At 38.1% G+C, this 21,729-nt stretch overlaps 1 protein-coding gene across 10 annotated transcripts in view; it reads right to left on the minus strand.

The window, feature by feature from the left end:
- The window catches only part of NETO1 (neuropilin and tolloid like 1), a 125,099-nt gene that overhangs the window by 93,500 nt on the left and 9,870 nt on the right, over window positions 1-21,729 (minus strand). The window contains exon 5 of one of the 10 annotated variants that reach the window (XM_034944033.2): window positions 7,250-21,484. The exons of the other annotated variants lie outside the window; for them this stretch is intronic. Coding sequence (XP_034799924.1) covers window positions 21,396-21,484 — 89 coding nt within the window. The 3' untranslated portion in view covers window positions 7,250-21,395. Of the gene's footprint in view, window positions 1-7,249; window positions 21,485-21,729 lie in introns of those variants that run through there. 10 annotated transcript variants of the gene reach the window in all.

Below are 21,729 nucleotides of genomic sequence, written 5' to 3' on the forward strand. Positions count from 1 at the left end.
GATAATTACAACACAATGTGAGAGGGCAACAAGAAACATGAATACTCTTACAGTGAGAACACTGAGACGGGGTAGCTTCTTGGCCTTGACGTAGGAAGAGGGAAGGGGTAAAAGGAACGGAATGACTCAAGGAGTAGTATTCAGGGAAAATTCATAAAAGACAGAATTTCTCAAGTAGGCCATCTTCCAGTACTTGGATTTGAGCACAGCCCATGCTGTAGACACACTGCCTTCTTTTAGAGCCCAGACGTGCCCTGCTGCTTCTCACCTCTGAGCAAAAATTTTGCACAGGCTGTTTCCACTGCCCAGGGTGCTCCCCCTTTCTCTGCCAGCCAGTGATCCACCATTCTTCTGCATGGTTGACTTCCATCAACCTATCAACCTCAACTTGAAGCCTCTTTTTCAGGGAAGTCTTATACTTATCTCGTAAGTTAGTTCAGGTACACTTGTCATACTCTCCTTATACATTTTCTTCTTCTCCTTTACCCCACTTATTGTAACTTTAATTAATGATTTAAATATGTGACTTAATATTTCTAACTGAGGTTCTTAAGACTGAGGTCCACATTGGTCTGTATATTCACCGTGTTCCCAGTACCTAGTACAGTAGAAGCTTACATAGAACAAGTACATAATATTTATCTGATTAATAAATGTATAAATAAATGAACGAGTTAAGAAAGACATCACAGGCAGGATAAACATAAACCAAAGCACAGAATATTTATATTGCAAATCGTTTTGCATGAATGGAGGACTTGTTTCAGAGGGAGGATACTGAAGGAAGGCTGGTTGTACAGACAGGGATGAGAGTGTTAAAGCCCTTGATTGTCATGGTAAGAAACGGTATACTAAGCTACTGAGCGATTTTAATCCGGGGATGGATACAATCAGATTTTTGTTTCGTATATCTCGGATCTAACTCTGCTACATCAATAGAAAAGATGTTTGAAAGAAAGGAGATAGCTATTAAATTTGACCAGGTGAGATACTGGGTACAAAAACAAATGTAATGCCTGTAGGAATGGAGAAAAGGAAAAGCACATGAGAAGTTTTAGAATGCAGATCCCCCAGGAATTCGTGATTGACTGAAGATAGAAGGAAAAGGATAAGTCAAATATGTCTCGTGTGATGTGGACTTGAATTTCTGTGTAAATCTTGTGCTAATCTTCAATAAATCAAGATGTATTATTGTTCAACAGAATAATAATATTCTATTGTTCACAAGAGAATATTGTGCTATTGTTCAATAAACAGGAAAAAACTTGTGCTTGGGGTATTTTTCAGAATGTGGCATTCATTTGGGGATCTGGGGCAAATGAGTTCAAGTTTGGACATCATAAATATGTGCAGGGTACATCTAGGGAATTCCTGGTACATAGCTCTGAATTCTGAATTGAATTTCCATAGAAAATGCAGTAAGATAAATAAGCGAATGCCAAGTGGTCTGGATATAAGAAAAAATAAACATTGCATTGGTCAGTAAAATAAAAACTGAGTCAAAGTATTATTCTTCCTTACGGTGACAATATCTATGACTAAAGCTAATTAATCATTTTGATTTTCAAAGGAAGAACTGCACAGAAGTTAACAGCAACGGTTTACAGTCAGACCACATAATATTGAAATTTTTAGGCTGCAATTTTTAAAGTGGCTGATTTTTGGTCAAAGTTTCTTAGCTTTCCCAAGCTTCTATTTTCTTAATTATAATATAGGAATATAGTTATATATGTAACTGATTTACTGAACTTATCTCTATGGTATTCAAAGAATAATAATATTACTTTATTTCCAATTATATGCTCTGGCTAATGTAGAATTTCCTTTTCCTTGTTCTTGAATGAGAGCTTGGGGGGATCCTATAGATTTTCAGTTCTTAAAAAACAAACACCACCATCAACAAAAACCTTTTAGGACTCACTTTCTGATAGTAAAGCTGCGTAAGAGCCAATAGCCACACAAAACATTCTCCCTCCCCATCACCATCCCCTATGACAGGTATCTCTACAATGCCACACAAAACATTCTCCGTCCCCATCACCATCCCCTATGACAGGTATCTCTACAATAGCCACACAAAACATTCTCCGTCCCCATCACCATCCCCTATGACAGGTATCTCTACAATAGCTACACAAAACATTCTCCGTCCCCATCACCATCCCCTATGACAGGTATCTCTACAATAGCTACACAAAACATTCTCCCTCCCCATCACCATCCCCTATGACAGGTATCTCTACAATAGCCACACAAAACATTCTCCGTCCCCATCACCATCCCCTATGACAGGTATCTCTGTGAGAGACTTACAGAAAGAAAAAGCAAACAAGCCTGTCCTCCTTCTTCCTGGTTCCCTCACCCCTCTCATCTTCTGCAACTCCCTAGCTAAGAAAGAGGTTAAAGACAAAGGAGAAGAAGTGTGTACCTTTAGCTGGTGATATCTGTGGTTAACTCTAGGCTTCAGATGAATACATTGTGAGTGGCAGGTATTTACATCACGGTTCTCACTCAGAGGACATAGTTATGTGAGCACTTTGGACTCCTTCCTGACCAATTCTCTTTGACTGACATCTTAAGATGAGTCTTGTGACATCTCTAGGTTTCATCTCCCTGATATGCCACCTGGATGGGCAGGTTCTTTCAAGATGGTTTCAGCAGTGACCACTTGGCTTGCAGATAACTTATACATTATTGTTAAACCAAGAGGTGGTAGTACAGGCTTGACTTAGTGCTTCTTGCACACTTCTACTGTCATCCCAGGCTCCTCCGCCCAGACTCCAGCCTGTGAAATTTTTCTAGTGAGAAGTGGGCACCATTCCCTTTGCTTGTATGCTTCTAAACCCTAAGGCATGAACTCTCTCGTTGCACTGTTCCAGTGCATCTTGGTGCTACTGGTTCTCTTAGAGAATCCCTAGCCAGGATAAAAATGCTTCTACTCTAAGACTTTGTAAATTTCAGTTTTCCATTTAATAAAGCCTATTGGAAAGTTGAAAGTTAAATATGAAGCACAAACTCATTCACTTAAATTTTATTCAGCAATTGTCTTTAGAATTTTAGGAAGTTTTTTTATTTACCTATTTCTCTCAACCGTAAAGTTTTCATTAAAATTTTGGAGCAACAGGGAAAATTAAATTCTGCTATACTCATGATAATTATTCATCCTTCAGGATTGTTTTAGAAGCTAAAAGAGATAAAGCATAAATGATCTAAAAAGATTTTGCCCGTTGTTATTATTATTTTCCTACTGTACCACTAAGCATTCACAACCACTTGACCTTTAACAAATTTAAACTGTTGCTTAATGTCAAAAGAAAGTTAATAAAATAAATGATCAATTTTTTTTTAATCCCAAGGCTGTTGTTAAGAACTGGGTATCAAGGAGAAACTCTACTGAGTATGAAATGAAGAATCTGAATCCCAGTATGAGTAAAAAGAAACAAGCAGAATTTAAAGTTATAAAGAGTGGGTTTGGATATTAGCTCTCCAGTTATTAGTTGTATCAATGTGCATAAGCCACTTAACTACTCCAAAATTTGAATGATTCATCTATACAACAGGAACACAGGAAAAACGATATAATTTTGTTTTGAAAAATCAAGGGATAAATGTTCCTAAAAGCAGTTTTAATGGAACAGTGAACAATTTTACAATTTTAAAACACTGAAGCTGCAACACTCTTGGATGACAGAAAGTTCTATGCATCTCTTTGAGAACTGGAGGCCTAAGTGGCTAAAGGACTCCTAAGGTCACATGGACAAGTTCTTGATCCAGGGCCTATCAGAACATGGGCTTTGAAGGTGAGATAACTTTCTCTTATTTCAATAAAACTCCTCATTTGCCTCTAAAATGCCTATTTCTTTTAACTCTTGTCACATGAAAGGTGCAGACACCCTCCCTAAGGTATAGATAGAGTGTAAATAGAGTAATATCTACATGAAAGGAACAGAAAAATGGGAAGAGGCAAACTTTTCCTGTGATCCAAATTTTCAAGCATGTTTAAGTCATGTTATAAGTTTTTTGTCTTAAATTTAACCACAGCCCTTTGTATTTAACATAATTATATTTTCTGTTTGTCTGCTACTCCTGGAGAAGAGGGACAGACTTTGTATCCATTGCTTCCAGTGCCTAATATACAGTAGGTACTCAATGAACATCCAGTTAATAAATGCATGAACCATAGGAGCTAAAGAACACTGCGATGCTGTTGGTCCGTTGTTTCTGCCTCCCTGTAGCTTGTCTTATAGTCTAGAAGTATATCCTCCACATTTAATTCCTTTGAAAACAGTATGGTTTTCAGTCTTTGTGAATCCTCATTTAAAATGCAGACTGCCCTAGCTGGAGTGAATAAAAGTCTTCATTATGTAAAATTCCTCATCAGTAAGGACTGGTTGACAGGGACATTCTCCAGTGAGGACACTAGCTCAGAATAATATCTGCATGATTGAGACACCAGATAAGATTCTGAGGTGAGAACTGAGGATAAGGAAAGCCTGGCAGACAAGTGAGGAAGTGCAGAAATGGAAGCTACCCACGGGCTCACCACAGTTCCTCCTTTCCATTTGCTACATGCGGGCAGTTAGGTGACCCAGCCCAGAAGCCATCATCCACATGATCAGAGCACTAATTAAAGGCAAACAAACACTGCAACAAACAAATCGCTGAGTGCCAGTCAAGTATCTCACATTTCAAGCATCATCCTTCCAACGATATGAGCAATAGGAGGGCAATTACTGAGGATGATTTATAAAGATCGTAAAAAGCCTGTTAGTAGCCTAGAGAAATTTTCCACAAATCATGCATTATATAACCCAACAGGAAATTTGAATTTGCTCCAACAGGAAATTCAGAGATTTTTTTAAAAAAGAAAGAACTTCTTGGAAATTATATTCTTAGACTTAACCAACCATTCAGATAAAAGATTGTGGCTGACTGAAGTTTAAAGTAAGGTGAAGTAGGGTAAATTTCCTAGTGAGACCAGTCAATGTTTGTTTTAGGGATTCAGGTAGAGTGACTGATACTAGAAATGATCACAATAGTACAGTAAAGAAAATCTTAGTACACACTAAGCAGAACAGGTGAACGTCAACTATCAGATAGTTAAATGTAAGGCTGTTAACTACCGTTTGCAGAGTCCCACTAACCCATGTAGTCTTGAGCACTCTTCTACGTAATTTTCAAAAGAGGGAGTTCTTTCCTTGCCCCTATTAGCAGCACAAGCCTCAAGAACAACAGCTGTTTATTTAACTGCCAAGTTTCCGTTTTGGTGACAACTCTTCTTCTAGCTGCTGTTTTGGTCTTCAGGGGAATGGAGAGGAGGAAGCTGAAGCCAGGCTGATGGCCAGACTGTGTTTAAAAAATATATTTAGGAAATGTGTTTTTTGGTATTTGAAGTAATTACCTAACCCAGGTTCTTGAGAAGCTTGAAAAAAATTTGCATTGTGGATCAATGACTTTGCTATTATATTTGTGTTTTCTGAGATGGCAGGATGAAATGGTTTCTGAGACCAGTCTATAAACAGGTCCACAGTGAGAGAAGAAGCCGCACAGGATCCTTTCGAACAGGTTACACTTACAGAATCTTATTTAATCCTTGAGAAATTGGATCAAGCAGTATAACGAGCAATTGGCAGATGAGAAATCAAGCTCAGAAAGGCCATTTTGGCCGGGTGCGGTGGCTCACGTCTGCAACCCCAACACTTTGGGAGGCTGAGGCGGGTGGATCACCTGAGGTCAGGAGTTTGAGACCAGTCTGGCCAACATGGTAAAACCCCCATCGCTAATGAAAATGAAATAATCAGCCGGGCATGGTAGTGTGCGCCTGTAGTCCCAGCTACTCAGGAGGCTGAAGCAAAAGGATTGCTTGAGCCCTGAAGGCAGAGGTTGCAGTGAGCTGAGATTGTGCCACTGCTCTCCAGCCTGGGAGACAGAGTGAGACTGTACCTCAAAAAAAAAAAAAAGTCACTTTATTCTCACTGATGGAGCATGCCCAAAATGGAACAATCACAGGTCCATCTTGCTTTCCAAATCTGCTTTCCTTTATCTGCTGTGTTTGTTTTACTGTGTCACATGCTCTGCCACCTGCCAGCAACAACTACACCAAGGGCTTGTGCCACCTTGAAATTCATGGCCAAGGAAATGTGACTAAGAAAAAGGACATTTAGCTCTTTCTGAAATTTTATGAAAAGGTAAAGCCGAATGATGCTATTTTTCCACTTAGTAAAACAAATAAATAAAATGTATACAGAAGTTTCCTGAGAGGGAGGGAAGATATCTGCACTGTATTTGCAACTTTTCTGTAAGTTTAATATTATTTCAAAATTAATTGTTTTAAGGTATGCAAAAATGCAGAGTAGTGCCTGTGGGGGGAAATGTTCAAAATAAAGAAGGCTGAAGTCAATTATTACCTCAGTATTTGAAACTGTTATTCATTTTTTTCCACTAGTTGACAACACATTGATTGAGGGAATTATTTTCCTGTTGTAAATATTATATATTATATGTATACATATGTATGACAACAAAGAATATTATTGTTACGAGTTTCGAATACACTCATGGGATATAATTTATAAGCACTGTTATTGCTAATATTGATTATTATTTTTGATGGCTAATATGGCGATGGTGATGATGATGATGATGCCACCAATGATGAAGTCAATAATACCATAATTAAGGTTTTGTAAATCCAGGGGAAATTTTTGCTTAAATCATGACATACGGACTATTATTAATGTTGTATCAAAGATGTTAAGAGCATAAAGCAAAGATAAATTCTAGAATCACTGAGAACAACTGAAATCACCCCAATAGAATCACAAAGATAGAACAAATTGGTGTCTTTGAGAAGTTAAGCCTGAAGCCAACAGGCATTTACTTGTTGACAATGGGATAGCTCAACGTGTAAAAATCTCAGCTTTGCTAGAGAGATGAATCTGGGTTCTTCATTTAAACATTTTAAGTCTTTTAATCCCAAATAAGGATGGCAATAATACGTCATAGGTATAGCACACCTCATAGGTATAGCATACCTCATAGGTATGCTATAAACTAAAATGAAGCAATGCGTACAAAGTGCTTTGAACAATACTTGGCATATAATAAGAGCTCAATAATTCATTATTTTTATTAAGATGAATTTCTTATAATGGCATTTTTAGAAAGCAGAAATCACTGCCTCATTATACCATTATTTCACTTGAATTAATTTTGAGTACCTAATTTATCACATATTATTCTGCTGGAAAATTTTATGGGGAAATTTGGGAGGGGATGTTTTAATCTAATAAAGAAAACCAAACATGCTTGATAAGAAAGAAGTTATTTTTGTAAACATGTAGGAATATGTATCAAAAATGCTTTCCAAAATATTTTACCCGTTCTTATGCCAATCATTTAAATTGTAGTCAATGGTCATTAATATTGTTAACTTTACTGTGCTACGGCTTGCAATTGCAATTAGTGTAAATCCTAGCAGAGAGAATCAAACAACAGATAAAGGAGTGAAGCAAATATTGTCTAAATGACAAGGAAATAATGAATAGAAAAAAAGTTACTCTTTTCTCTACCACCCTCCTTTTTAAAAGCTGAACCAAATATATTTCCTCAAATCTTGCAGGATATCTGAAATCATCCTGATAATAGAGATACTATGATATTTTCAAAAGTAGGTAGAAATAAATGAGGCCATTCCTAAAAGGAAGCATGACAAAGTTATACAGGAAAAAAAATGAACTACTAAACCAAATATTAGTATATGATCTGGTCATTTCATATGCAGTGTAGCTCATGTGTACCCTTGTGCCCTTCAGAAATAGACCAAGAAAGCTCCTTTTTTGGTAACCAGCCTCAGGAAAGTAGCTACCGCCATAATTCAGAAAAAAACGTCCCTCTGTAGGAGAAAGCTGCAAGCATGGGACAAAAGAAAAACTCTTCCCTTACCTTAAAATATAAAGCGTATTTTTAGGGTCAGTCTACCTATCCCGCCAAAAAACTGATGCCAATTGGTAACTTGCTAAGATTGTTTGTAAGATAAGAGGCTAGGACTGAATAAAATGTAAAATTCCAAAATACACAACATTGTGTTCTAATTTGCTCAGATAAGAGTATTAGCTCAAACTCATATAATGTTCTATTTTAATATGTGGATGTCTTAGTAGTTGCAGTTTTGTACTTAGCTCTCCAACAAGCTCCTCTCTCCACCTTTTCTGGTCACTATTCTCTGTTTCAGTTCTAAATATCTGACATGCTCACAAAGGTATGTCATTGTTACGTCTCTTGAAACATCTTTAAAAGTAAACAGAACATTCTTTTATTTTTCCAGCAAAATATATGACATTAACCAACCACCAAATTACTAAGAACAGCAGCCACAGTCATTTCTACTTCTCTTTCTCAACACATAGACCTCATCTCACTAAATTTTATTGATACCAAGTTTCTTCTTTCACTACATTGTCACAGACACTACTGTAAGATTGCATCTAACACTTTATTGCATCATTTTTAATTGTATTTTAATCGTCTTATTTTTCTGTTCCTTTATTCTCTCTCTACTCAATCATCCACATTCTGATACATCGCACTCTTCCAATGGAGGTCTCAAACATCACTATTCAATTTAAAACATTAATATACTTCCCACACTTTCTAAAATTGTCTGTGAATCACTGGCATGATTTCCAGAGTTGTTCGCAATCTGAATCAGACTTCAGTCTTACCTAACCTCCTCTCCTTTCAAAGTTACACACCTACTTTTCAAATGGTCTTGACTACCAGATACGCATGAACAGATTTTTTCGTATCTGGCGTCTCACTCATTCTACATGCTTTATTTCATTTTATTCATTTATTCATTCGTTGACTCATTTAGATAGTCATTCACGTAAATTTCATTAAGCATCAGTTGTGGCTAAACACGGATGAGGCACTGGAAATTTAAAGATGTAAACCGAGGTTGTTGGGTTTTGTTTGTTTTTTTGTTTTCAGGAAGCTTGGTGTCCATATAGAGAAAGAATGTTTGATTGCAGTGCACTTCACAAGGGTGTGATGGAGCTGTGGCTACGTGAGCACGTCATACACCTCATCCATCCTGAGGACACAGTGAGGGCTCTGTGGGAAGCAGCACTGAAGCGCAGGTCTTACGTGACATCAAGTGTTACCCACTTCTCCTCCAGGTGCACCCCACATTACGCACATGCCATGGCGCTCACCAAACTGGGTATAAACACACTGTAAGCTCAAGAGCAGATGCTGCATCTCAACCATTCTAACATCTCAACATTTCGTGTACAGTAATAATTTAATGACCAAGTATGGGTTAATAACTTGTTGTTGAATGAATCTGTGAAATGATGAAGCAGAGGTTTCAATGTGATCTCCTCTGACCACCTGTGAAGTAATATAAGTAGCCTGACTGTATCATTAGGTAGAAAAATCCGTAATGCTATCTGTCAAGTGCTGATCCCATGAGAAATCTGGAGCTCTGAGAGATTAAGTCGATTGCTGCTTCTCAAAGTCATAGCCAGAAAGTGGCTGAGCCAGAATTCCACCTCAGACAACCTAGCACTGTAGTCCATGTTTAACTATGTTTCATGCAACTATTGTATATATAACATATACAGTATAGAAAAATAAATGATATATGATAGTAATATTTAATATTATATGAAACTAAAAATCTAAGTTTATACAAATATGAAAAACTGAAGACCTACACAAATAGACCACAACAATGATTTGGCATCTGGTCGGTATGTCTCAAAACAACCGAGCATCATGTAACATATTTTAATGGCAAAACTCAAACAAAATTATTTTTAGTGGAATGTGTATAGTGAAGTATGGCCTCAAATGATTAGTAATATTTTTCCCTTCTGGGGAAGTATAGGTTACAGTGAAAATAACTTCAAACCATTGAGAAACTTTTCTAGAACATGGTATAAAAGAATATTTCATCCAAACCATACACTAAATGTGAGATACTGCAAACAACAGAGCAAATCACATGTTTATAACCATATTGTCTTAAATTAAGAGTTGGCCCGTATGGCGTATTACTTTGCAGTCTAGAAGAGAATATATACATTGTTGTTAGAATAGAAAGCTATTTCCAATTCAAGCTAGAGACTGAAAAGTCTAGCACAATGAACATAAATGTCAGTGCCAGCAAGTTTAACAGGAAACTAAATACCCTGTCTATTCGTATAATCACTACATATCTCCTATGCTGAAGGCTCATAAACAGTTCAGATAGAAACTGTATCTGGATTTTTTTTCCAGAAAATGTGAGAGCAAACCAAAAAAATAAAGATTGGGGCTGATTGGGTCAAAAGATACAATGTTGATTCAGAGCCAAGAGGAGCAAGCAGGAGACCACGGAAGAGGCACAGCCTAGGAGTTGTCAATAAAAGAGATGCGGCCAGGCGCTGTGGCTCACACCTGTAATCCCAGCACCTTGGGAGGGCAAGGTTGGTGGATCACGAGGTCAGGAGTTCAAGACCAGCCTGGCCAATATGGTGAAACCCCGTCTCTACTAAAAAAATAAAAAAATTAGCTGGGCATGGTGGCGTGCTCTTGTAGTCCCAGCTACTGGGGAGGCTGAGGCAGGAGAATTGCTTGAACCTGGGAGGCGGAGGTTGCAGTGAGCCAAGATCATGCCACTGCACTCCAGCCTGGGCAATGGAGTGAGACTTCATCTCAAAAAAAAAAAAAAAAAGATGCATAGCCCCTGCTTATGTAAGTGAAAGAAAGAATAAAATGGACAAAATTGAAATAATGTCAAAGGTAAAACACTTATAAACAGAAAATAAGCATATTTGTATTTTTTATAATCTTTTTTTATTTAAAATTGAGACGCAAATATTACTTGAGGATAATTATTAGGAGAAAGTCGTGTGCACATGCAAAAAAGCTAGAAATAATTTTCCCACCAGTTAACCTATTATTTACAACAGCAGATCTCTGAAAGGCCAGTTCATTTTATGCCCATGGAAATTCTCCCTGTTTTAGATCTTACTTATCATTGCCATGGCAACCCTCATCTGTGCCTTCCTATTTCATCAGGACAGCCACTGACCATTCCACAAATTCTACTTTGTTTGCGCGCCAAATTTGCCAAAGGAAGTACGCATTCCTTTCAGACTGCATGGGCAAGCAAAATGGAGGTCAGAGAATGTTTTAAGGTTGCACTGATTTTTGTTATCACACCTGTAAAACTGCATTTCTCTCTGAATTACTTACAGAAAACTCTTGGGGCTTTGAAGTGCAAATTTCTGAAGAAAAGTTCCCAGGGAATAGAACAGTCTTCTGATTTGGGGTATGATGAATAGAAAACTGAAGAGAAGTGACATATTTATGACTAATATATCCTCCTGCTTTAAAAAGTCAACTATAGTTCTTTCGTGGGCACATGCCCTGCTGATTGTGAACAGTCATACTTTAGTGTAATCACTCTGTGATTCTTGGGGTAGTATAGTGGAAGTGAGGTGTCTGAAGGTAGCTGGAAAGGGAAAATGCCATGAGGACACATTGAAGCTGAATTTCAAGCAAGTCAGCAGAGCTGTGGAATGGTGGGAAGCGAGCCAGCTGAGCAAGTGAGAACAGACAGCATAGCTCTTTTGAAGCAAAGGCATCAGGCAAATATGCCATGAAGAGGCAGAGACTTAAAGAGTGCCAGGTTCTACAAATAGCTATTATTGCCATAAACAAAAACGCCACTGTCCCATGCACATCTTTGGGAAGGATTGCAAGTTATTCTGTTGGGGTTTTAGCCATATTTATGCATAAAAATGGCATTCATATAAAATCAGATGATATAAAAAGATATACACATACAGTTATCTAGATATAGATTTTTAATCTAAGTGTAGGAAAGTCCAGAACGGAGAACTGTGTATCCTGCATTTGGTGCATTTGGAACGAAGGTATTTTCAAAGTTTGGACTGGTAGACCCAAATTATTATGTTCTCCATCCATCCCGCCAGTAAAACCTTACATTGTTTATTTACATTCTGTATCACTCCTCAAAGTGATATGAAGGCTGAAATGTATCTCACTGAGGTAAAATCGCAGTTTTAGCAGAGCTGTGTTCCTTACTACAGGCCCTAGGGGAGAATGTTTCCATTGCCTTTTTCAGGATCAAGAGACTTCCCACATTCCAGGGCTAATGGGCCTTTCCATATTCAAAGCCAACGGAGATAATTTGAGTCTTTTTCACACTGTGCCTTCTGGCACTGACACTTCTACTTCCCTGTTCCATATTGAAGGCTGCCTATATTACACTAAGCCCTCCCAGAAAAGCCAGGATAATGTCCCTATCATCAAGTCAACTTGATGGCAACATTAATTTCCTTTTGCCATGTAACATAACATATTCACAGGCTCCAGACTTAAAATGCAGACACCATTATGTGTCATTTTTCTTCCTACCAATCCTAAATCTGGCCACCAAGATTCATATCAACCCCACAGATGAAATAAATTCACCCATCCCATGTTGCCCAAAAGTCTCAACAGCATCAACTCAAAGTCCAAATTTCATCAGCTCAAAAGTCCCACATCACACCATCTACATCATTAAAATCAGGTATGAGTGAGGCTCTGGGCATGATCCACTCTGAGACACAATTTCTCTCCATCGTTGAACCATAAAATTCAAGAAATACGTTACCGGCTCCAAAAACACAATGCTAGGGCAGGCAAACAATAACATCTATGGATATTCCTGCTCAAAATAAGAAAAAGTAGAAGAATTTAAAAAAGAAAGAAAGAAATTCACCAGTTCCAAGCAGTTGTGAAATACAGTTGACAAATTCCAGTTGGTTTCAAGGGCTGAGACTGTACTCTGTCATTTGAGCTCTACCTTCTGGACTTAACTCCCCATCCTGTGGACTTGAGGTTTCTGCCTCCTGAGTCAGCCTACTGACACAGTAGCACACCTGCAGCTGAATAGTTACATCAGAATGTTTCTTGCTTGTAGGCATTTGAAAGTTCTGACGCCCTTTTTCCATTTCAATCTTTATATCTGTCTCCTTTAGTTCAAGATGGCAACCTTTATGCTGATGTAACATTCTCAAGAACCATGTGTGTCTCCTGTGTATGTCCTCAGATTCACTCCATTAGCCAAAGATTTTCTTCATAGAATTTATTTTTCTAGATAATCTCATCCTATTTTTGGATTCTGCTGAGATGACTGACTGAAGAGCTTTATGAGTCACACTCCTAATCATTTCAAAGAGCCTTTTGTGAGACTGAATTCTCTGATCTTTTGATCTTTCTAGGGGATCAGCAAAAAGTTGTCCAGCTCAGTTTATTCTCTAAGGCATGCTTTTCCAATCTCATCCAAGGGGCTTACATTTTAATTGACAATAAATTCCTTAAAGTTAAATATCCAAGTTAATTGCATAATGTTCTGCTTTTTTATTTATCCATGTAACTCCAGGATATAATTCTACTAAGCTTTCTGATTCAACATAACAGATATACCCTTTCCGTCGGTTTCCAAACACATATTCCATTTTCTGTTGAGCTGTCGTCATCAGCACCTATAAACTTCATACTTCCACAAATAGTCTGTTGATGAAGATTTAGGTATTCTTTAAGACATGCATGTTTTCTCTACCATGCTTCTCACTTCCTTCTGTGTCCTTGTGCCAGAGTCAGTAAGATTCATATTTCTACTAACAGTAAGTTTAAGGCAATATAGACGTTTTTCTAACATGCTTCTCAAAATGCTTCCAGCTTTTGCCAACTGCCTAATTCCAAAACTATTTCCAAATTTTAAGGTTTTTATTTATTTATTTTACTGTAGCACTTCACTTTTAGGAAATAAAATCAAGTATTTGTTTCTTATTTGTTGCTTTAACAATTACCACAACTTAGAACCTTAATAAACAACAGGAATTTATCTCTGGTTCTGATGTCAGAAATCTGAATGGGTCTCACTGGCCTAAAAATCAAGGCATTTGCAGGGCTGTGTTCCTTTCCTTGGAGGCTGCAGGAGACAAGTCATGCCTGGTCTTTTCCGTTCTAGAAGCTGTCCACATTCTTTGGCTTGCTGCCACTTCATCCATCTTCAAAGCCCACAATAGCAGCTGGAGTCTTTCTTACATCCCATCACCCGATCCTGACCCTACTGCCTCCTTCGTTACACACTGAGAAAGCCTTGTAATTACACTGGGTCCTCCCAGATAATCCAAGATAATCTCCCTTTATTAAAGTCAGCTTATTAGCGTTATTAATACAACTTTCCACCTTCACATCTCTTTGCCATAGAACTTGACATATTCATAGATTGCAGAAATTAGGACATAGACATCTTGTGGGGAGGGTATATTATCTAGCTACTATACATGACTTCTAGTTTTTAACAGACTATGAACTCATTGTATGAAAGCTAGGGTCTTGCAGATACTATATTTCTACAGTGTTAGCATAGTGGATCAATAAACAGTTGTTAAATAAGTATAGGTAGCTAATATCACCTAGTAGAAATCAAGGTCTTCTGTGCATTCACTTTAAGAATATTAACATGAGTTATACTCAAGTAGTTGTAATGGCATGCAAATTATAAAATATAGTAGGAAAAATGTTTTGGTCTAGACAAAGAACACTGTGCGTTGTTTATAATTCCTTGATTTAGTTTTCAAATAATTAAATAAAAATAAGCCTCAAATTGTCTGCAAATTGTTATGAAAGGAAATGTTTAGGAGAATAAATAGACTTGTCAATATTTTCTTAGGAAAAATATACAGGGCTTTAGTAATTTGAAAAGCATGTTTCTTGAATACAATAATGAGTTAAATGTTAGTCAGAGATTTCAGGAGATTTTACCAAGAAGCCCAGTAACTAAAGACATTGAGATGCATGAAAGTTCAAAATGGAGATTGAGTGTAAGAATTATTCATATGTTTTGTTTTTGTCATGTTTCTTGAGTTTTTCTCTTGTCAAGTGATACAATTTAGGGAAATTTAGTGAGGGGTGTGGGTGCTGGTCATTTGGTGATGGGATTCGACATAGAGGTAACCTTAGGACTGACCCAAGCAAGGCCTCTACCATTCCATAAAACAGCATTTTGTAGATTAGCCAACAGTCCCACTTCTGGATGGAGCCCTGCTCTGGGGAATCTGAATGTGCATGGAACGAGCTCATTTCTGTGCCGCAACTGAGTGTCTTTCCTGTGTACTGCTGGGATCAGCAGCCCTGAATAGAGGGATGGAGTGGGAGGTGAGCAAAAGGAACCGGCATCACAGGAAAAACCCAAAGAAACCTGGGTGTTAGGGAGCAGGAAAATTCGTGGGAGATCGGCCGGGCATGGTGGCTCACGCCTGTAATCCCACCACTTTGGGAAGCCCAGGCTGGCGGATCACCTGAGGTCGGGAGTTCGAGACCAGCCTGATCAACGTGGAGAAACCCTGTCTCTACTAAAAATACAAAATTAGCCTGGCGTGGTGGCGCATGCTTGTAATCCCAGCTACTAGGGAGGCTGAGGCAGGAGAATTATGTGAACCCGGGAGAAGGAGGTTGTGGTGAGCTGAGATTGCACCACTGCACTCCAGCCTGGGCAACAAGAGCGAAACTCCCTCAAAAAAAAGAAAAAAAGAAAGAAAGAAAACAAAATTCGTGGGAGATCTAGGAGAAATAAACTAAAGTTTTCCCCTTGAGTATTTAACATGTGAGCCACAAGTTTCAACTAATGAGAGCACAGTACACACAGAAGACTATGTCAGTAATAATAGGTATTTGAGAAGAACAGGAAATGAATCATGCACTTTAGGCTCAGATGGGTTGAGAAGGCACAATTTTACAATTGAGGTAGAAGGAGAGACGAAAAACCATCCTTTCTTTGGACATTGCGAGTGGAAAAACATTTCAAACAACATGGAGAAGATGAATTTTAAAATCATGTATCAATTAATGGTGAAACGTGGGTGATATATATAGTATTATCCCTTAATTAAATTTCTTAATATAACCGTACTAAAATTACTTGCAATATGTGATGTAATTAAAGTTATAATCTCAACACTTTGTAGAAGGTGTATCAGCACCGTGCTTATATAACTGATACACAAGTAGTAATTTAATATTTACAGAGTACATGAACCCAGGCCACACATTTTCTCTAGCACTCTGCTCTCTTGATTTTTAAGTAGAAAGGTTGAAGGAAAGAAATTCCAAGGTCTTTTCTAATCTAGGGAAAACATATATCAATAATGGAAATATATCTAGGACCCCATGTGTTCCAATCTCAGATGTACTCTATTTAAAACACAGTCCCGCGATTAGCCGATAAATAAATATAAACACACTTAAGTACTCTTCTTTTCTCCACCTCTCCAGGAAACAAGATGAGGAAGACACCTTTCTTCCTTTTCATGTTTGTTTGTTTGTTTCTTTCTTTCTTTTTGAGATGGAGTCTCGCTCTGTGGCCCAGGCTGGAGTGCGATGGCATGATCCCGGCTCACTGTAACCTCCGCCTCCCAGGTTCAAGTGATTCTCCTGCCTCAGCCTCCCGAGTAGCTGGGACTACAGGCACATGCCACCACGACCGGCTAATTTTTCTGTATTTTTAGTAGAGACAGGGTTTCACCGTGTTAGCCACGATGGTCTCCATCTCCTGACCTCGTGATCCGCCGGCTTCAACTTCCCAAAGTGCCGGGATTACAGGCGTGAGCCACCGTGCCCGGCCGGAAGACACTCTTTCTTTATGGGAAACTTCTTAAAAATCTTCCTTTTCCTTTGCCACTGCTTTCAGTATTCTCTGCACAGATGGCAGCTAATCCTGGAAATTTTCTCTCCCACTCTCAGCTTTTCTCCTGAACACCCACCTAGACCAAACAAGATTTCTGTCTCTCTTCATTCCTCATCCCTCCTCCTGAGCCCACTATTATACAGATAAGATCAGCCAAGTCATGGACTGGCCAGAAAAGTGAGAGATGGAAGAAATCACCTTCACATGAATATCTTGATTATTCAAAAATATCAAGACATTGATAATTTTCTTTTTCTTTTTTCTTTTTTTTTTTTTTTGAGACAGGGTCTTGCTCTATTGCCCAGGCTGGAGTGCAGTGGCATGATCTCAGCTCACTGCAACCTCTACCTCCCGGATTCAAGCAATTCTCTCGCCTCGGTCTCCCGAGTAGCTGGGATTACAGGCGCCTGCCACCACACCCGACTAATTTTTTTGTATTTTTAGTAGAGACAGAGTTTCACCATGTTGGCCAGGTTGGTCTCAAACTCCTGACCTAAGGTGATCCACCCGCCTCAGCCTCCCAAAGTGCTGCGATTACAAGCATGAGTCACCGCACCTTGTCACACATTGGTGATTTTCTCAGTGCTGTGATTCTCTGTGATTTTCAAGTTTTTAAATTCATTTCTTGAAAAATATGCCTCAAGAATAAATGTGATTATGCTCCTTGCCTTTTCCATTTAAGAGCCTCTGCTAGGGCTGAAATGAGAATATTTTGAGTCAGTAGTATAAACAGAACATTCAGGTTGGTGCAAAAGTAACTGCCGTTTTGCCATTAAAGGTAAAGGTGATGGCAAATCCACAAGTACTTTTGCACCAAGTCATAGTTAAAAAGACAACACATACTGACCTAAATTTTTTCAATCTTTTATTTTTATGTGGAAAAAAAAATCGAAGTTCTTTTAGCTGGATGTGGTGGCTCACGCCTGTGATCCTAGCATTTGGGGGGCTGAGGTGGGCGGATCACTTGAGGCCAGGAGTTCAAGACTGGTCTGGCCAACATGGTGAAATCCCATCTCTACCAAAAATATAAAAATCAGCCATGCGTGGAGTTGCATGCCTGGAATCCCAGCTACTCGGGAGACTGAGGCACGAGAATCACTGAAACCCAGAGGCACAGGTTGCAGTGAGCCAAGATCGCACCACTGCACGCCAGCCTGAGCAACAGAGTGAGATGTCAAAAAAAAAAAAAAAAGAAAAATGTCTTCTTTTAATCTCAGCCTTTAAAACTTTCTAATTTTTCATATTTTTGTGCAAAATTTAAATGAAACTTTAGTTGTTGAATAAATAATACGAAGATTTTTTTCTTTCTTACCAGAGCACCTATCAGAACTCTGATTATCTAGCTAAGGAAATTTAGAAACTTTCGAAATGGTTAATACACATATATTCACATTTCTGATCCAAACAGGAAAAATATTGCACCGAATATTTGAAATAACATTAAATCCATGACAATACTTTATTTTAATAATATATTTCATTTAATATGCATAGAAATCCGTTTAAAACACTCCATTTAAATCACTGCAGTGCAGTGTGTTTCTCCCTTTGCCTTTGAAGTCCATCAAGCACGCAGCTTGAGAGGTGGCTAGGAGTTGGGCAGAAAGTCCCTAAAACACTTTGAGCTCCCCAGATGAAAGGTGCTATTTAAGTACAAAATATCGTAATAATTTCAATATATTTAACAACTCCACTCACTTCAATGTCAATGCCTAACTCAGTCCTCACCTATTTGGTACTTTGAGGTCTATTCCTTAATTTCAATTTCTCCAGTGGGATGTGTGTAACTTTGTTCCTTAAAACTAGTACAGGAAAACTATCATCGAAAAAGGAAAAGTCCATAAACATCCCATTCTATGTCTGTAAATGACAGAAAATCTCCCCACGAGGAAGTAAATTATGAGACCAACAAAAGATACCTGTCATTAAAGAGACTGGAAGGGCCACCTTCTCCAGGAGCAGAGCATCTGAATGGCCTGGGTCATGCCAGTGGAATGAGGAGTACAGTAGATACTGTTACATTTTCTTCCTTACATTTTCAAGTGCAAAGAAAATTTAGGCAAGGCAGTTGGCTGCAGGGAAGTGTTATATTCTGCTCAAAAGGCATTCTTAGTTTGAGTAAAAAAGTCTGTGAAATATGGAAAGTGGTATTCCCTCTTCTAAAAATTCATTAAATATTATCAAGTATAGTCTTTTCTATTTTTTTGTTTTTGATGTTAAATAATTTATACAAGTAATACCAAAATATCTTATTCTTTTCAAAAATTAAAGCATTATCAATAAAGTTGAGTCAATTTTTACTCCATCTTGGCCTCTCAAATCTTCCTCATTCCCCTCTTCCTGCTATCCCTTATCTGAGGTAACCGTTATTGTTTTAAATTGCTTTTATCACAACATATTTTCTAGTCATTTAATTTTATATACCAAACTTGATTTAAAACTTGTTTAAAGACTCTTTTTAAATGAGAAAACAATATAATTCTATTACAATAAACACTTTTGATATGTCTTCTATTTTTTATTAAATTGTTTGAGCTATCAAATATTCCGTGGTGTAACTTTTAACATTCTCGGCGATTCTGCACTTATTTCTTTTTCTGAACTGGGATAGCATATTGCAGAGGAGAGGCTCAGTACACAGAAAGAAGAGAACTCTTCAGGGCATCATCCACGGGGTGCGCACAAGGCTCTGCGCCCCCTGGCCCTTCTACAAGCCTCACTCTTATCCTTTGCAGACCCAGGATTTGAACCAGCTGATTTCTCCTTGATTACTGCTCAATCTCACAATCCTTCTTATGCATGCTAGACTATAATCCTAGGTGATTCACCGCTGCACTGTGGACCTGGGTAATGACACAGTCTGTAAAAATAACCGTCAGCAAACCAGAAAGTGAGGATTCATCAAAATGTGCCAGGAGAAAAAGAAGGGCCTCCTTTAAGCCCATTTCTATTCTCCCTCGCTCTGCCTCCGTATCCTCCACATCCGTGCGGGACCTCCAGTTGGGCTGTTCCCACGTACAAATGGGAATTCAGAAGCACAGCTACTATCAACAGCAAGAGCTTGGGACTGAAAGGCTATTATTTTAAGTTCAGTAGGAAAGAAAGTCATAGACTCAGATACAAGGAAAGAGAAAAAAAATTTTGGCAATAAAAGCCTACACAAATTAGTTTGCCAGTCAGGCAAGATGGAACCAGGAGACTGGACACCGGGACCCATGGCTGTGTGGAGGCTAAACCACCATTGGAAGAAATAACCTGTGTTAGGAAGATGAATTATCAAACCTTTGGTTCAATATTTATGAAATATGCATGCTGTACATCTCAACTTCAATACCTGGATTCCATACTACTCTGAAGTGTTTTGATTATAATCTGTCCACCCAGGTATGTTTGCTTGCAGGAAGAAATGGACTTTGTAATACTCAGAATTCTTAATGAAAATGTATATGTGTATTTAGTATGTATACATATGTATAAATATTGTGTATATATGTATATTCATTCCTGTTAGCTTGGCAAATGTGATTCATTTCTAAGAGATGGGTACACTCTCAATGTGTTTACATAAAGTTTCTGAGACTGCGAGATTACATCTAGATTCCAGATTGTGATAAATTCATTAAAATAATAGGGACCACCAGGCCTTTCTGCTGCTATTACTGCCTTGACATTTTCTATGACTGACATTAGAAATAACTACAACTCCTACTTGGAAATCTGGGCTCATCTAAAGTAACTAAATTTCATAGACTAAAAAAAGTGACATAGTATAGGTAGGAATTTTGTGCACCCACCTAAAAATTTCAGGAATTGTTTTTAAGTCTGAGACACTTGTTTTCCCAATAACCTGTACCAAGCATGCTTTGTTTTTAAAAAGCACATGATAAAACTAACAAAAACAACAGCTATCGATAGTTGAGATCTTACAGGCACTCAAGAAATTCATAAATATGCATTTGTTAATTGTCTCAAACTATTCTGTGAGTTGCTCAATATTATTTTTATTTTATAATTTAAAATATTGAGAGAGAGAATATAAAGGACTATGTTCAAAATTTACGTGATGCAAAGAAAAGAAAAGCCAGAACTGGAAGTCAGATCTGGTTTCAAATTCAGAGCTCCTCGCAGCTGTCCTGGAGACCATCATCTCTCTAAGATGAATTGGTAGGCGGAATTTTATCTCCAACGTGAGTCCACTGCAGAGCCCTGGCAATTCTCGCAACGCTTTATAACATAAATCATTAAGCTGACTTGAGAAATTCTTCCTCCTTCAATTTCCCCAGGTCACCAGTTGAATGACACTACTAAATAAAAATTAATCCAAAATGACAACTATAGCCTGCCTGGCTTCAGATTCCCTAAATGCTATCTAAATTATTACTAATCCCTTCCCACTTCCTATTTCAATAAGTAATTGGCTTCCTTAATACTGCCTCTTTCTAGAAGAGGTGTAGATGGTTACGTCACTCAGGCAATGGCCTTGGGCCACACAATGTCAACTTTTGCTGTCATGTAAGTTTTCCAAGTCTCCTTTTTATGGTCCTAGCTTTCCCTCATATGCCAAATGTAGGTTTCCCCAGAAGTTTTGCTCTAGTTGATCTGAGTAAAAACAGAAGCCTCAGCCCATCCTTAACCTGTCCTACTTCATGGAAAAATCTCCAAGAGTTCCGTTCTGATTCAGTTGTTCGCAGCAGTGAAATCTCATTCTATAAATGCAGTATGGTGGCTCTAAAGAAACAAAAAGCAAAGAACAAAACCCAGGGAACAAAAAGGTTTTTTAAAACCTAGAAGGACAGATTGGGTGCCACCATTTATGTCATCTCAAATAGAGCCAGAAACATGGACAGCATTGCTTATGTTGATAAAGCATGACAGCTGACACTACCTTCTTTGTGAAACCACAATTTTAAATCCAAGACATTATTTTCATGATCACCAAACCCAGAATGAAAATATAACTTATGAAACCTAGA

This window comes from Pan paniscus, chromosome 17, assembly GCF_029289425.2.
Source record: "Pan paniscus chromosome 17, NHGRI_mPanPan1-v2.0_pri, whole genome shotgun sequence".
Taxonomy (NCBI): Eukaryota; Metazoa; Chordata; class Mammalia; order Primates; family Hominidae; genus Pan; species Pan paniscus.